The sequence below is a fragment of the Lissotriton vulgaris genome, chromosome 10, assembly GCF_964263255.1.
Source record: "Lissotriton vulgaris chromosome 10, aLisVul1.2, whole genome shotgun sequence".
In the NCBI taxonomy this organism is placed as follows: domain Eukaryota; kingdom Metazoa; phylum Chordata; class Amphibia; order Caudata; family Salamandridae; genus Lissotriton; species Lissotriton vulgaris.
Window position 1 is genome coordinate 159,847,534 of NC_141698.1, and position 16,785 is coordinate 159,864,318.

The window sequence follows — 16,785 nt, forward strand, 5'->3', positions numbered from 1 at the left end:
AGGGTGCCTTTACAAGTTCAAAGAGCCCCAATCTGTAAACATGGGCCAAATTTTTAGCTATCTAATTCACTAATGGGGGCCACTTTTACTTTGGTGCCTAGGCCTATTTTCTGTATCACTCTGGTCTGGATTCAGTCCACTTACCTTTAACACTTTATCCACCGACTGCTTGCTCAGATCATCTCCAAACTCCTGGGTCAGCCGGGCTTGGATGACGTTTCGGCGCACCCGATAGTTTTTAGTAAACAGCTCAAACAAAATCTGACGATGCTGGAGGAAATTTAAATGAGCAGCCAATTAGAATACCCAAATATAATACCTATGAACAGTGAATGTTTTCAGCAAAGCTTGCAATTTACTGCCTGCAAAACCCTTTAGCATAATGTGACACGTGGTGTGGAAGAAGAATGCAGCACACATTTGGTACAAAAACTGCATTTCTCCACATTTGCTCAGACAGGGGGTCGATGTGCCAATATCTCAGATTGAAAACATGATCCTCATTAGTTCTCCTGCACCTTTAACTGCAGTCTGCACTTAAAAAAAAAAACTAAAAAAGTGATCACGCCTCTGCCAACGGTCATGTTTGCTGTTCTCTGCTTGCATAGGTGCCAGATTACATATTGCACGTGGATACATTCCAGAGTCAATTGGCACTGGCTTGCAAGCTGCATTCATCAGGGGGAGGAAAATGAATTAGAAGGCGGTAATGCAAGCAGACCTGAGCAAGAAAATTCAATGTTCAAAGAATGGCTGCCTTGCTTCATCGACTCAATCACATTTTGTCCTCATGTTCAAAGATTGGGAAGTAGAACATATTAATTTATTAACTGCTTGCTTTCAGTTAATGTGTGTGTGTGTGTGTGCATATATGTGTATCTTGTCGCACAGAACATGAGATTTGATCTAATTTTTCTATCTTAATAGCTCAGCATTAACTCTTTGCAGTATACGCATATTTGAAAAGGTTATCATCAAACTCGAACCACCGATGAAGATGGTGCAAGGTATCAGAGACCTAGGTTTTTGGGGCAGGGCGAGAGGAGGAGGAGGCAGGGGTAAACGGACACTAGAATGGGGATGTCTTGGATTTTCTGCAGGACTCTGAGAATCAGAGTTATCAGATGAAGGCTTAAATGAATGTTCTACAACTCAGAATCAGGCGTTCCATCTGCTCATATAGGACACGAAAAGCTTGCATCAAAAGGTCGCACAGGTGGCAATGTCTGGGAGACTTAAACCACAAACATCTAGTATAGGACTTATAAATGCAAATCCGTGACCCACTGTCACCTATATTTTTTTTTATATCAGAGAAGCGCTGATTCTTTCAAGGACAACAGCACCCTCAGTCCATCTTTCCACAGTTCCAAATGTGTGCTAATGTATAGAAGGCAGCGTCAAGCGTGCATTTACAGGAAATCACTGCACAATTAATGCATTTGGTCGTAGACGAGAGGAAGGCATAGTGAAGGCAGAGACAGACAGTCCATGGAAGTTGCACAATACCATACATAGGTAGAACTTTAGGTGGAAAGTCTCCGCAAGACTCCAAGCGCTAGTAAACGTTTGAGAGATCTTGAAAGGAGTCACCATGCTGAACAGTAGTAAAATAAGAAGATATACACAGCCAATGAAGGGACTTTGCACACCCTTTCTTCTTCAAAAATATATTTAAATAAAGAAGGGTGGAGGTGGGTGAAGTAGAGGAGCCGTGGAGGAGCAGGTTGTGGAAAGCAATAGGAAGCGAGCGGGGCACATGGGAGAAAGCAACACTGGGCAGCAGAGAAGCACACAAGGAAGACAACAACACAGAGGTGGTGGGAGCAGTGCACCGGACAGAGCAAGCATCCACGTGAAAGATAGATCAACTACAACGTGCAGGGGGGGTGGGGTATTTTTTAGGGGATATCAGGGAGACAGAGAGAAACACAAGATGGAGAGAACTGGAAAACATATGCTCTGATGGAGGGTTTAACCAAAAGGAAAGGAAAAATGTAGCAGTGGATGGAAGTAAGTCAGCCATTCTAGAGGATGGTAAATAGGCGATGCTCGAAGGGAAGGATTAAACACAAGACTGACAAGGAAAGCCATTAAATAAGAAGCAAGCAAATGAGTGACAATAAAGCCAACCAAAGGTAAGCAATGGGGGGGTTCTAAGTCCCAGCAGGTTCTTGGTAAACCAGACAGCGTGAATTGCTGGTAGGTTCGACATAAAAAGGCCCAGAGGCATTAGAATTTTGTTTTGGAGGTTTCACTGAATAGGCTGGGCTTCTACTTTCCCTAGCATGTTATGAGAAGTGGCAAGGACATATACTATTTGAAGTTTGGACCCAACCGTGGAACTTCAGTTGTCAGCGTTGGTGTTCCTGAAAGGTTTAATTTCTTGTCACAGCACTCCATATTTTGCTTCTTTGCAATGAGGTAGGGCAGAATGTTGCCCTTTGCAGAAAGTAGAAATCTGGAGACGCTGTTATCACCATAACAGCTTCTCATATCATTAAAAGGCACCAGATAGTAACCTCATATCTTTCACTCAGTTGGCCAAAGTCTTACGAAGGTACAAGCAAGGAAGATAAATGAGGAGTCATTTATTGAACAAAGAGCCCCAGGACCACGTCCTGACAATATTAGATCCTGCAAAAATAGGACAGGAAAGAACTCTAAGTTGCAATCCCTGACAAAACATCTGAAAACGACAGAAGAGGGCAATACACATTTTTTTTTTCAAAACCGTATTTATTGAGAGTTCAAGCAAGTATCAATACAGCTCTCCACAGTCAGGAGGAGACTGTCAACAGTATGCAGGTAATGGCATGACAGTGAACCCAAATTTTTAGAAAACAAACCCCATCCCACCCCCATCCCCAAAAGTACCCTTCAACACCCTTCCCAGCTACCCACCCCTTATCCCACCCTAGCCAGTGCACGTGTCCACAGAGTAGCAACATTAGATGGAAAGCAATAGAGGTGTCGGCCAACAACCTAAGGTACAGGGTCCACATCAGGAGGCAGCACATCATCAATGTCAATCGGGGGGTCAAGAGTAAGCCCCCTGTAGTCCGCCCACCATTTCCAAATTTTGTAATGCTTTCGGGGACACCCCCTGGCTTCAAAGATAGGCAGTTCCAGCCCCATGAGAAAGTCCAATCCGGCCTTCCATGCGCCGAGTGGGGGGGCACGCTCACTTTTCCAGGCCTGAGCCAGATCTCGCTTGGCCACCACTAGCCCCAATAGCAAAAGATGTCGCTTGTAGATGTTGCCCCCAACGTTCTCCAGGACATGAAGGAGGCCCAATCTAGGGGTACGGGGAAGGTCCCACCCCAACACTTCTGACAGGCAGTCCCAGACCCCAGCCCAGAATCTGGTCAATCTCCCACAAGACCACACTGTGTGGAAGAGCTTCCCCCTTTCAGTACCACACCTCAGGCACTCCGGAGCGGCTATAAGGCCCGCTCGCCACAGTCGTTCCCTAGTATAATATGCCCTGTGAAGGTATTTGAATTGAATAAATCTAAGACGGACGGCTATAGCAGCCCCACGGGGGGGATTCAAGGGCCTCACGCCAGTCATCCTCATCCAAGGGGCCAACATCATTCTCCCACGAGGCCTTCAATGTTAAGAGGGAAGGGGAGCAGTGCGTAACCAGGGAGCGGTATATCTGAGAGACCTTTTTGTCGCCCAGGTCCCCCATAAAGAGTTTTGCTTCGATGGGACTAAAGTCGGGGAGTTGATCTAAGCCCACCAGGCTAGGGCCGAGGGCATGGCGGAACTGGAGGTACCGGGAGAATTGGGACTTAGGCATATTAAATTCAGAGCTAAGGTCCTGAAAGGACTTAAGTGTATTTCCAGTGAGGACATGACCGAGGGACGAAATCCCGATCGCATCCCAGCCGCCAAATCCGGACAGGGACGCCAGCGCCGGGAGCAAACCATTATGCCATAACGGGGTCTCAGCGGTCAGCCTGCCCCACCAGCCCATACGGTGCAAAGCTTGCCGCCAGATCGCGAAGACCACCTGGGTGACTCTCGGCAGCGTCCTCCTCCGTCTGGCCGAGTATAGTAAGGTGTGGAGTGTGGCACCCCCCATCAGAGAGTGTTTCAAAGCATAAGCCGGATCGCTACGGTCTCCATACCACCACTCGTTGAGCACTAGGAGGTGGGAGGCCTGGTAGTAGGACAGAAGATCCGTGGACGCCAAACCGCCGCAGTATGTAGAGAGAAAGCATGTACGCAGTGCCACCCTGGAGGCACCCCCGGCCCAGCACTGAGTTGACACGTCGGAACCACTGCGTGTCTATTCTATATGGATGATTCTGCAGTTGATAAAGAAGCCATGGCAGGGCTACCATCTTGAATATGGCCGATCGGCCATAGATATTAAGGGGCATGCGCGTCCAAGTCTTGACGTCCAGCTGAACCCTATCCCACACTGGCTGCACGTTCCGATCCCACGCCACCGTAGCCGAGGCCGAGAGGAAGACGCCCAAATATTTCATGCCATCGACTGCCACCCGAAGGGTCGCGGCCCACGGACATGTCACCGATTCACCCCCCAACACCCACAGGGCCGATTTGCGTGGATTGAGAAAGAGCCCCGATGCTTGACCAAACTCCCGCATCATCTCAAGTATGCGAGGGCCCGTGCGATGCAAATCAGTCAAAGAAAAGAACGTCATCCGCATACAAGGCTATGCGATCCGAGTGGTCTGCCCCCCAGACAAAGCCCCGATAAAGTGCATCCCGGCACTCTCGGGCGGCCAGAGGCTCCATGGCCAGCGCGAAAAGGTATGGGGAGAGGGGACATCCCTGACGAGTGCCCCTGGTAACGGGAAACCGCTCGGAAATCGCCCCAGAGACACGCGCCGAGGCAGTTACATCCATATAAAGCAATTTCACATAGGAGATGAACACCGGCCCCAGATTGAGGAGCGGCAGAAGGGTAAAGAGATAGGTCCAGCTAACCGAATCAAACGCACTATCAATGTCCGCAAGCAACAGCGCTGCCTGATCCCCGGTTGCCCCCACTGCGTCTATCGCGGCCTGCGCACGCCGAATGTTGTGTCTCGTCGCCCGGTGCGGCATAAAGCCCGCCTGATCCGGGTGGACAAGGTCCGAGATATGCGGAAGTAGGCGGTTCGCGAGCGCCTTGGCCAGGAGCTTGGCTTCAAAATTGATGAGGGATATGAGACGATAGGACTCATGACGGTCGGGGGGTCTGCCCTGCTTTTGGAAGACCACAATTTCGGCGTGACGCCAGTCCGGGGGCAGGCTGCCGCGCTCCCGCGCCAGTTCCAACGCCCGCCTGTAATGTGGCCCGAGTTGCAAGTGGATTTTCCTATAGAATTCGCTGGGGAACCCACTCGGCCCCGGTGCTTTACCCACATTAAGTTGACCCAGCGCGTCGCCCAATTCCTCGGCCGTCAGGGGGAGATCTAAGGCATCTCGTACTTCATCCGAGACTGCATGAGGAGGGACCTCCGCGAGGAACGCCTCAATGCCCTCGGGGGAAAGACTCTCCCGAGAGGCGTACTGTTGCGCGTAATAGCGCGCAAAGCTCGCCGCAAGGATCGCAGGGTCCGTTATCACTACTCCTGTGTCGTCAATAAGCCCCGGCAAGATGATCGGTTGCAGAGTCTGCTGACAAAGTCTGTGGAGCATGGTGCAAGACTTGTCTCCCCTCTGGTACACCCTACTACGCGTAGCCAGCCATGCCTGGCGAGCCTCATCCAGCAAGACCGAGGAATAAGACTGCTGTGCTTGTAGAAGCAGCTGCAGTGTCCTGTCATCAGCAACTTCCCGGTATCGCGTCTCCAGCACCTCCACTCGCTCCGCCGCTGTAACAATACTTTCCTGCCGAGTCCGGCGTGCGGAAGCGCACCAGGCGATGTCAACACTCCTCAAGGCGGGCTTCATAGCCTCCCAAACCGTCACCGCGTCCACCCCCTCCGTGAGGTTAACCTGCCAATAGCGGGCAATCGCGCTGCGCATATGTTGGGAGTAAGCCGGTCGCTGTAGATGCCACGTGGACATCCACCACCGGAACGGTTGGCGTACCTTACAGAGGTCAATCTGAACCGCCACAGGGGAGTGATCGGACAGCCCGCGAGGCCGGATCGCTGCCCCCTTCACCCTGTCAAGGAAGGCCCCCGGCACGAACACACAATCCAAGCGTGAGAGGGAGCCGTGCACTGCAGAAACATATGTGTACTCCCGCTTTCCCGCATGCAGATGCCTCCACACATCCACCCATCCCAGTCCATCAATCATGGCATTCAACCGTGTAGGTGAGGCCACATCCGCGACCCCTTGCCCCCCCTGCCTGTCCAAATTCACGTCCACCACATCATTCCAGTCGCCTCCAATCACCGCCAGGGAACGGGGAAGCTCAGTCCACAAGGCAAACAGTTTCTCCGCTAGGGTCCACTGCAGCGGGGGAGGGGCATACACACTGCCAAACACCACCGGCTCCACTCCAATCTTCCCCTGCACAAACACAAACCGACCCTGAGGATCGAGCCAGTGACGCTCATGAGTATAAGACAACCGCCTGTGGACAAGAATGGCCACCCCCCTCGAACCCCTTGTAAACCCTGCATTAAACACCTGGTGGAAGCCAAACCGCTGCAGACTCAATGCTTTAGTACCCAACATGTGAGTTTCTTGAAGGAGGAGCACATCCGTCAAATCCCTTTTCGCCCAGCGAAGCACAGCCCCCGTTTGATCTTGTCCAGGAGCCCCCGAACATTCCAGCTCAGGACCCGCATGGAGGTACTAGGAGGTACCGGTCGCGGGGCATCAGCCATTGTCGCGATGGGCTAGTCTCTGCGACCCCCAGAACCCGACCCAGGTCCCCAACACCCCAGTTGCAAATATCAGAAGAATCACGTGCACCCCACAGAAAACAACCCCAACCCCCACCACCCCCCTCGACCAGCCCCTACCCCAAAACAAACAAACACCCCAGCCACCCCCCTACCCCAATACCTCGAAGAACAGTGAAGTATCTGTCGCGGCATACGGTACTTCAGGCCCAAAATATAGCGCCTAAAGCCAGCCATACCAATGGATCCCAACTAGTCCCCCCACTAACCAACAGGGCGCACCCCCAGAAACACCCCCCAGTCCCAAAGGGAGGAGGCAGCCCACAGAACGTGCCCCGAACCCCTATCCCACAGGCATCAGGTCCATAAGCAAGGCACCACACATGTACTAGTCCTCGAGGGCCTCATGCACTCGCCAAAATATAGGTCTATACTGCACCAGTCAACGTCCGCTCCACCATCCAAGTCCTGGCCGCTGCAGTGTACAGCCACAGATCAAAGGCAATCAGTAGATGTTCAGGATTCCTTGCCAGATTGATCCGTGTCGGGCTGTGTGTCCCCCAAAAGGGGGTCTCGGGACAGAGACCTCCGTCGCGAGCGGGACTTGCGATGTCGTTTCCCTTTACCGGGCGGGTCGCTCCGGTCTTGAGATGATCTGCGCGATGGTCCGGCTGGACGTTCGGTCGGAGCCTGACCGCCTCGTCGGTCCACCTGAAGACGGCCTCTGGCGAGTCGAAGAAATGAGTCTTGGAATTGAAGATCACCCGGAGGCGGGCCGGGTAGAGCAGTGAATACTGGATTTTTAGGCCACGCAGCTTGGCCTTTGCTGCTAGGAATGAGTGTCGCTGCTGCTGGACCAGTTTGGTATAGTCCGGGAAGATCATGATCTTATGGTTGTCGTAGAGCAGAGTGTCTTTAAGCCGCGCTTCCCGGAGAAGGACGTCCCTGTCATGGAAGTTCAGGATCTTGGCGATGATCGGGCGAGGCCGCTCCTCTGCCGGCGGTTTCTGCGTCAAGGCTCTGTGTGCGCGCTCCACCACAAAGCAGCGCGACAGGGTGTTCGGGGGGAGCCAGCCTTCCAACCACTGTGACAGGAATGCATCCATGGGCCCTTTCTCACAATCCTTCGGAAAGCCAACAAAGTGCAGAATATTTCGTCGCGCCCGCCCCTCTGCATCTTCCACACGAAGCGCCAGGCCCTTCTGAATCCTCTCCATGTCCGCAACTTTCTTCTTAAGGGCGCCAACATCCCCTTCCACTGCTGTGACCTTGGTCTCCGTTTCGGAGATGCGGGCGACCGCGTTACGGAGATCTTGACGCAGCAGCATCACATCGGCACCGACCGCGCCAATCTTTGCATCCAACATGTCGCGGGACTGCGTAATGGCAGCACTCTGGCCTCCTCCGGCTGTCCCGGCACCTCCTCCAGGGCCAGTGAATTTATCGATGGGCCCCTGCTTGGTGGCGGTCGTGCCACCCCCGCCTCTAGTCATGGCTACGGCAGAGGTAGTAAGGCGACACACACCCGTAAAGGGGGCCGCGCCGCTTGAACGCCCACCACATGGGCCCAGCCCGGGGCGTCCGGATCACACCAGGCCGCGCGGCGGCCACCCGCCACCAGCACGCCAAGTCACAAGCAGGCACCCGGGCAGCGTCGCTCCGCCAAGGCGCAGTAGTTGCCAATTACGGGCCCAAAGTCAAGGCCGCCGATGCGGCGCAGCCAGTCCGCCCACTCCAGCCGGCGGAACGTCGTCGACTCCGCAAGCACCTCGTTACCGGCAGACGAGTAGATACAGGGCGATCTCCGGATCCGCGCTGTCGTCTCGCCAGGTCACTACTCCGCAGGATGTAGCAGCGGCAGGGTGCACAGTCACCTCACATCCGGCGACTAAGCTTCAACCCCACGGGCTCAGCCGTCTGCTGTCTGCCTGGCGCCCAGGGCCAGCCGGCGGGCGGGACAGAAATTGAGGTCCCGGGTCACCACGCAGCGAGTAGGCCCGGCAGGCACCGCCACCAAATGCCGCTCCAAACACGGTCCGGGGTCCCAGCGACCACACCAACGGGTACCCCGGTCACCAGCAGCCACCTCCACAACAGCAGACGGAGGAAAGGGTTCAGGGCAAGGATAATTAAGCAGATAAATATCGGGCCGGCAGGAGCTCTACACAGCCGCGTCCGCCATCTTCGCCCTCGAAGCCACGCCCTCCGAATACACATTTTTTACATGGATTTGGTCGTGGACACTCTGGAGGTTGGACCAGAAGTGACCCTTTGATAAAATCTTTCAGGACAGGTTAAAAAAAGCCCTGCAAGAGAAACACAGGTATGGATCAGGGGCTCTCACAGATTAGACATGCGCAGAACAGGGCTTACCAACCTATTATTTTCCGGCAGTACTAGAAGATCCTGTGGGTATCAAAGTGACCTAATCTATGATATTAAGGCCATATTAGCTTTCTAAGTGACAGAAGATGAAGAAGGGGCCGAACAGCTGTACATCAGAAAAGATGGGCCCTGTTGGGCACAACACAGTGACCAAGGCAACTGAAATAGCTGAAAAAGCTCAAAACTAGAAAAGAATACTGTAACATGGTAAAGTCATCCTGGGAATGAACGTTGACTATTGCCCTTTTAGATTAGAGAATCAGGGTTGAAAAATATCTACTATGTGGTGCTCTATTATACTGTTAACTCAATAGCGAAACGCTTGAAATAAATATGTGGAAAAAGTGGGGTGAATGTTGAATAACAATTGAAAGAGTTGTTGAACCCACTTTATAATGGACTAACATTATACTGGTTCCCAAGTATGTGGGTCTAGAAGAGGGTACAAGCAAGAACCCGGTGGGACTCCCAGTGGCACAGGAGCCAGGCACACAAGGAGAGCTTTCTTATTTAAGTCAAAGAGCCCCAGGATGGGAATAAGAGAGAAGGGCAAAGGAGACACTAGGTAGGGAAAAACCATATGGTACAAAGGAGTCAAGAAAAAGCAGGCGGTTCAGATTCTGCACCTGATGCAAATCAAAGGCAGATAACCATCGTAAGAAGTTCCCTGTGAACTGGGTGCAGACTAGCTTTGAACAAACTAGAGCCAATAACGGATAACCCAGTGGTGGCAGTAAATCAAAGTGAGTACGGAAACAGGCATGCAAAACCCTCACCTATTACTCACAGAAGGAAAATAAAAAGAAGGCTGAATGTGAACTTATACAAGTGGTTAGAGCGAATGTGGATAGTAAAGAAGTGCAAGCTAAGACGGCCTCTTGTAAGGCTAGGATCAAATGGGTATGGAGTCAAGAAATAGCTGCTCAGTTCAAAATACATAAGGCAGAAAGATATGAATATGGGGAGGCAACTGGCAGATGTTTAGCTCAGACTGCGGGGTAGACAGGCCTCCCAGCAAATAGAAATTTTGGAGGATGGTAAAGGGGGCACAGCTGAGACTATGGAAGGCATATTGGAGGTACTTCACTCGTATTATAAAGGACTATATATACTCAAGAGTTTGTGGAGCAGGGTACTAGAAACCAGTACCTCCGCAATTTCGATTTAACTCAGATAGGGTTAGGCGAGCGGGAAGAGCTAGAGGGGCTCCTATTACTATGCTATAACTACAAACAGCATTATTTAGACTAGCGTTGGGGAAAGCGGCAGGGTATGATAAACTTCCCCTGGAGGTCATTGGATAATCTTTTCATTTATTAAGGATGATATGCTGCCCATGTTTTTAGAAGCTCAGTGTGGGAACCCCCACCATCTTTTCAAAAAGAAGGAGAAGTCTCCCAGGCTCCCGGGGTGGTATAGACCGATATCATTAATAAATACTGACAGCAAGGTGTACTCAAAAATCCTTGCAACTCTGTTTGCACAAGTTATATCACCGGTGGTATCTCGGCATCAGCATGGCTTCTTGCCTGGCAGGAGCACAGTAAATCATATACACAGGGTAAATGCGCTGCTAGACTACGCTACTACATGTCAAAAACAGAGGAATAATTTCTTTAGATGCTGAAAAATCATTTGACTGTGTATGGTGGTCGTTTTTTGTGGGCTGTAATGCCAAAGATGGGGTTTGGTCCCCAATTTTTGCTAGCACTACTGACTATGTACAAAAGCCCGCGGGCTAAAATTTGTACAACGGGGAAGGAGTCATTTTTTTATACATAACTAGGGGCACCCTAGAGGGATGCCCCTGTTCACCTCTACTCTTTGCTATTTACATCAACCCACAGTTGCAAATATTGGAGACCACCAATGGCATACAGTCGATGGTAGTGGGGGAACATCAAGTACGTGCTCTTGCTTACGCAGATGATATAGCAGTAGTAACATCTGACCCAGAGCAAGCACTAAAGGAAATTGAGAACCAGTTCAGCAGTATAGGGAAGTTGCCGGGTACAAGTTAAACGTCTCTAAAACCCAGGTTGTTTGTACCGAGGGACTTTGCCCTGGCGAAGTCCGTGTCACACCAGAAGCAAGATATTTGGGAATAAAGATCAGGATGTCACTGCAGGAGATAGTTGAAGTGAACTGGGCAGACATACGAGCTTCAGCGAAAAGTCAGTTGAAAAAGGTAGAATGTCTCCATTTATCAATGGTAGGACGATGTAATGTTTTAAAAATGTGTATACTCCCCCAGGTAATGTACTATTTTAGGACGGTAGCGCTAGAGTTGACACGGGTACAATTGACGCAGCTTCAGTCTATTGCAGATAGGTTTATATGGGGATGAAATAAAAGTTGGCGTGCTTCAAAATATATGATGCTTCCATTGGCACGTGGTGGATGGGGGGTGCCGAAGTTTGTTTTTTATTATCTAGTTCATCTTCTGCAGAATATGCAGAATTTGGTGGTTGAGGATGAAGCAAGACCATTTGAAGCTCCTAACATATATCAGATGTTGTTGAGGATTCAGGCGAGCGAGGCCTTGCTTAAGTTTTACGAACCAAGCTATTTCAAAAGAACTCGATTTAAAATCGCCTCTGCTGCATAGAAGGCATGGAGGTGGATACGCAAAATCGTATCTATAAATCGGATTGGCTGCTACATGCCTTTTAACTCCACGGAAATATTCCCACTGGTGTTTTGGGATACAAAGATGGTTACTTGTAAGGGCAAGGGGATAAGACGTCTAGGGGATATGTATAAGGCTGGGATAATTATTCAGTTTTCAGATTTAGTGGAATGATACAAAATTTCTAAGTATGATTTTTTCAAATATTTGCAAATTTATGATTTTATTAACAAACATTGCAGATATACATCTATAACAACCAATGATTTATTAGAGGCATTGTCTAAAAGAGCTAAGATTGGGGCACTGTACGACATTACGGGGGACACAGCGGGATGACATTGAGATGCATGATGCAAAGTGGAGGGATAGATTTTGTAATAATGGCTCATATGCGCAATCATCTATAGATATGGCTAGTAAAGTTATACTGACGGCAAATCTACGCACTCAACACTATAAAACTCTGTTTAATTTATAGCATACACCGGTCAAGATGATGAAGTGGGGTGGGGTACACAACGGGAAATGTTTTAGATTTGAGGCAGAGAAAGCGGATACTGTACATATATTCTGTGATTGTACAGTTTTAAAACAATTTCTAGCTGGCATTTCAGAATTTCTGTCGCAAACCACGGGGGTCGATGTCCGTATTTCTAGAGAGATTAGGTTAGTAGGTGTGGGTGAGGATATTTAACAACAAAAAATGGCAGGGTATCATTCTGACCCCACCACAGTGGCAACAGCCTCTTTTTTAGTAATGCCAATGCTACCATTATTTTTATAATCATCCATTTTCTTCTGTCTTGCTTATTCCTTATTCTTTTCGCTGCGCAATCTTTTTTCTCATTCATCCTTTTTGTTAAACTCTTTATCATGCAAGGTGATTGCCAATTTTCAAGTTTTCTCATGTCATGGGGGGCCATCCGCACCTCTCAACCACAAACACGTACTGATGCAAGGTTCCATTTAAGCAGTTTATTTATCCAATGCATTTCGGACCCTTTCTGGGTCCTTCGTCAGGGAACATACTGCAAGTAATAATAACACACATATTAACAACCCACAATTTAAAAAACCACGAACTTATTTTTATAGAAAAACGTTCCTCTTATGTGCAACATATTAGCCATTAGTGTTGTGAAACATCCTTCATACTACGTTCTCTCAAGTGCCCTTACTTCATAGGACCCATCTACCTAACACTGCTCCCTTGAATTATTCAAAAGAAATCAGTCACACACATGAACTGCTTCGCTATCCCTGCGGGTCTATGCGATTACATTACCATTCTCTTTCCGTCCTGGTTCTACCCCATTTCTTCCACGTTATGAATTCCTTGGCGCTAGTGACAAAACTTGATGTTTCCCCTCCACATCTCATATATACCTGTTCACCACTGCTCCGCCACAACCCCTTCCCTATTCTCGCCAATTTCTTAATTAAACATACCTGCTTAATAAACGACATCTCTCTCTCCTCGGTAAAACTGGACGATATCCTTACTAGCTGACTCCCCTTCAATCATCAGGTTTTTTAACTAACCTTCGTGATTAGGACCCGCCCCCTCCCTTAAACCCACAGTATCCACCTAAAACATAGAAGAACAGTCATTCTGAGAATGACTACCTTTCCCATAATCCTCCTGGTATATATAGCAAACCCAATAAACTAACATCGTTTCATTGAAAATAATTCTGAAGTGTTCACAATCAACTGGATGAGTAGATGATACATCACTAGAAAATGTCCACAAAAAAATAATAAAAATGTCCATGGTAATATGTGCGTTTTTTCATTTCTTTCGCTGACATGTTTAAAACAAACTCGCTGAATGAAACGCGATGATTTCCCTTGCATGCCGAGATCGATATTTAGTCCTGGTTCTTTGTAAATGAAGTTCATTCGTTCACTGGGTGCTAACCCGGTGGGGCTAGATTCGAGTAAATCACATAAGGAGACAGGTTGCACTCCGTTTTTTCAAAAACCAATTTAGTCACAAACTTTTTTTCAACTTTTCTTTTAGTGGTTGGCGTGCTCACTGATTCGTGCCAAGCCCACACAGCACGTGTGATACATAACAACAAAAAATGGCAGGGTATCATTCTGACCCCACCACAGTGGCAACAGCCTCTTTTTTAGTAATGCCAATGCTACCATTATTTTTATAATCATCCATTTTCTTCTGTCTTGCTTATTCCTTATTCTTTTCGCTGCGCAATCTTTTTTCTCATTCATCCTTTTTGTTAAACTCTTTATCATGCAAGGTGATTGCCAATTTTCAAGTTTTCTCATGTCATGGGGGGCCATCCGCACCTCTCAACCACAAACACGTACTGATGCAAGGTTCCATTTAAGCAGTTTATTTATCCAATGCATTCCAATGCATACAAGAACCAGGACTAAATATCGATCTCGGCATGCAAGGGAAATCATCGCGTTTCATTCAGCGAGTTTGTTTTAAACATGTCAGCGAAAGAAATGAAAAAACGCACATATTACCATGGACATTTTTATTAATTTTTTGTGGACATTTTCTAGTGATGTATCATCTACTCATCCAGTTGATTGTAAACACTTCAGAATTATTTTCAATGAAACGATGTTAGTTTATTGGGTTTGCTATATATACCAGGAGGATTATGGGAAAGGTAGTCATTCTCAGAATGACTGTTCTTCTATGTTTTAGGTGGATACTGTGGGTTTAAGGGAGGGGGCGGGTCCTAATCACGAAGGTTAGTTAAAAAACCTGATGATTGAAGGGGAGTCAGCTAGTAAGGATATCGTCCAGTTTTACCGAGGAGAGAGAGATGTCGTTTATTAAGCAGGTATGTTTAATTAAGAAATTGGCGAGAATAGGGAAGGGGTTGTGGCGGAGCAGTGGTGAACAGGTATATATGAGATGTGGAGGGGAAACATCAAGTTTTGTCACTAGCGCCAAGGAATTCATAACGTGGAAGAAATGGGGTAGAACCAGGACGGAAAGAGAATGGTAATGTAATCGCATAGACCCGCAGGGATAGCGAAGCAGTTCATGTGTGTGACTGATTTCTTTTGAATAATTCAAGGGAGCAGTGTTAGGTAGATGGGTCCTATGAAGTAAGGGCACTTGAGAGAACGTAGTATGAAGGATGTTTCACAACACTAATGGCTAATATGTTGCACATAAGAGGAACGTTTTTCTATAAAAATATGTTCGTGGTTTTTTAAATTGTGGGTTGTTAATATGTGTGTTATTATTACTTGCAGTATGTTCCCTGACGAAGGACCCAGAAAGGGTCCGAAATGCATTGGATAAATAAACTGCTTAAATGGAACCTTGCATCAGTACGTGTTTGTGGTTGAGAGGTGCGGATGGCCCCCCATGACATGAGAAAACTTGAAAATTGGCAATCACCTTGCATGATAAAGAGTTTAACAAAAAGGATGAATGAGAAAAAAGATTGCGCAGCGAAAAGAATAAGGAATAAGCAAGACAGAAGAAAATGGATGATTATAAAAATAATGGTAGCATTGGCATTACTAAAAAAGAGGCTGTTGCCACTGTGGTGGGGTCAGAATGATACCCTGCCATTTTTTGTTGTTATGTATCACACGTGCTGTGTGGGCTTGGCACGAATCAGTGAGCACGCCAACCACTAAAAGAAAAGTTGAAAAAAAGTTTGTGACTAAATTGGTTTTTGAAAAAACGGAGTGCAACCTGTCTCCTTATGTGAGGATATTTAACCCACGCAGATTTGCTATCCTTTTCGATATTTTATATTTATGGCTGTGGCCCAATTATGTGTCACTTCTATGTGGTTGCAATCGGAGGCACCATCATATGAAATGTGGCATGCCAAGTTTCATAATGTGTTTAATCTTGAATTTAGCTTGTATCCCATAAAATCTTTGCGGAAGAAACAACTAGGGATTAAAATATGGCAGCCTATGTTACAATATATGGAGATGTCGATTTGAAATGTAGCTGTTTTGATTATCTCAGTCTTTTTTTTCCTTAATTTTTATTGCCTCAATAGGATTTAAGTTTGGTGTTATTACTCATAACTGCGTAATATTTCTACACTTACGATTTAATGGTCTGATTTATACATGTTATTTGCTATGAACTGAATTCCCCCCCCCCCCCCCCCCAAAAAAGGAAAATAAAAAGTTATGAAAGGAATGCTTGAAATAATCTCAGCCACTGGTAATTACTAAGGGCTACATTCGAGCCTATTGATTTTTTTGTTCACTCTGCCACTACAGATCAGGATTAAACACAGTAAATCATCATTTACACTCCCCAAAAGGTACAGCCAAACAGCCTGGCCAAGTCCAACCTGTAGTGACACAAGTAATAGACCTTACCAGCCTCGATAGTCAGTTGCAGCTAAGGCAGAGCAACCAATTCCTTCAATGACATTATTGTTGTCTAAGTGAATCACCCTATGTGGTGTGTGAATGCCAGGTGTGGGTACTGTTGCTGTGCTATAGGGACTTGTGCTACAACTCACTGATGAGGCCCACAAATGTCAAAACTGGAGCGTGGAGATGCTTGCATTCCCATCAAGAGGAGGCGAGGTGTGCCACTGAGCTGGGCAGTGCCCTTTGGAACTGAACCAATAAGGATTTGCACATGGCCAGTCCCCATTTGTAATCACATACACTAATAGAAAACAATGTCATGGAATGCACCCGGAGTAAATACCAGAGGTTTAGATTAATTAAAAACAATCTGCACATCATTCTTCTACTACATGTAGGAAGGGTCTACAGTGCATCCCTTTGGTTTCATACTTTTTAACTCACAAGGTACAACTTCCAATCCAACACTGCCTAATAGTAATCCAAGCCTTGGCAATGCAAGAGCGCTACATTTTACCCAGAATTTATTATCAAACACAAATGACAAGGATAGGAGAGGAATGAAAGCAATTAACTCTGCGCCCTTGCAATGGATATGTA

General features: G+C 47.7%; 1 protein-coding gene across 1 annotated transcript in view; it reads right to left on the bottom strand.

Moving 5' to 3' along the window:
- POLR3E (RNA polymerase III subunit E) overlaps positions 1–16,785 on the bottom strand; it is a 300,274-nt gene that overhangs the window by 16,649 nt on the left and 266,840 nt on the right. The window contains exon 20 of the mRNA XM_086940764.1: positions 145–270. Coding sequence (XP_086796890.1) covers positions 145–270 — 126 coding nt within the window. The remainder of the gene's footprint in view (positions 1–144; positions 271–16,785) is intronic.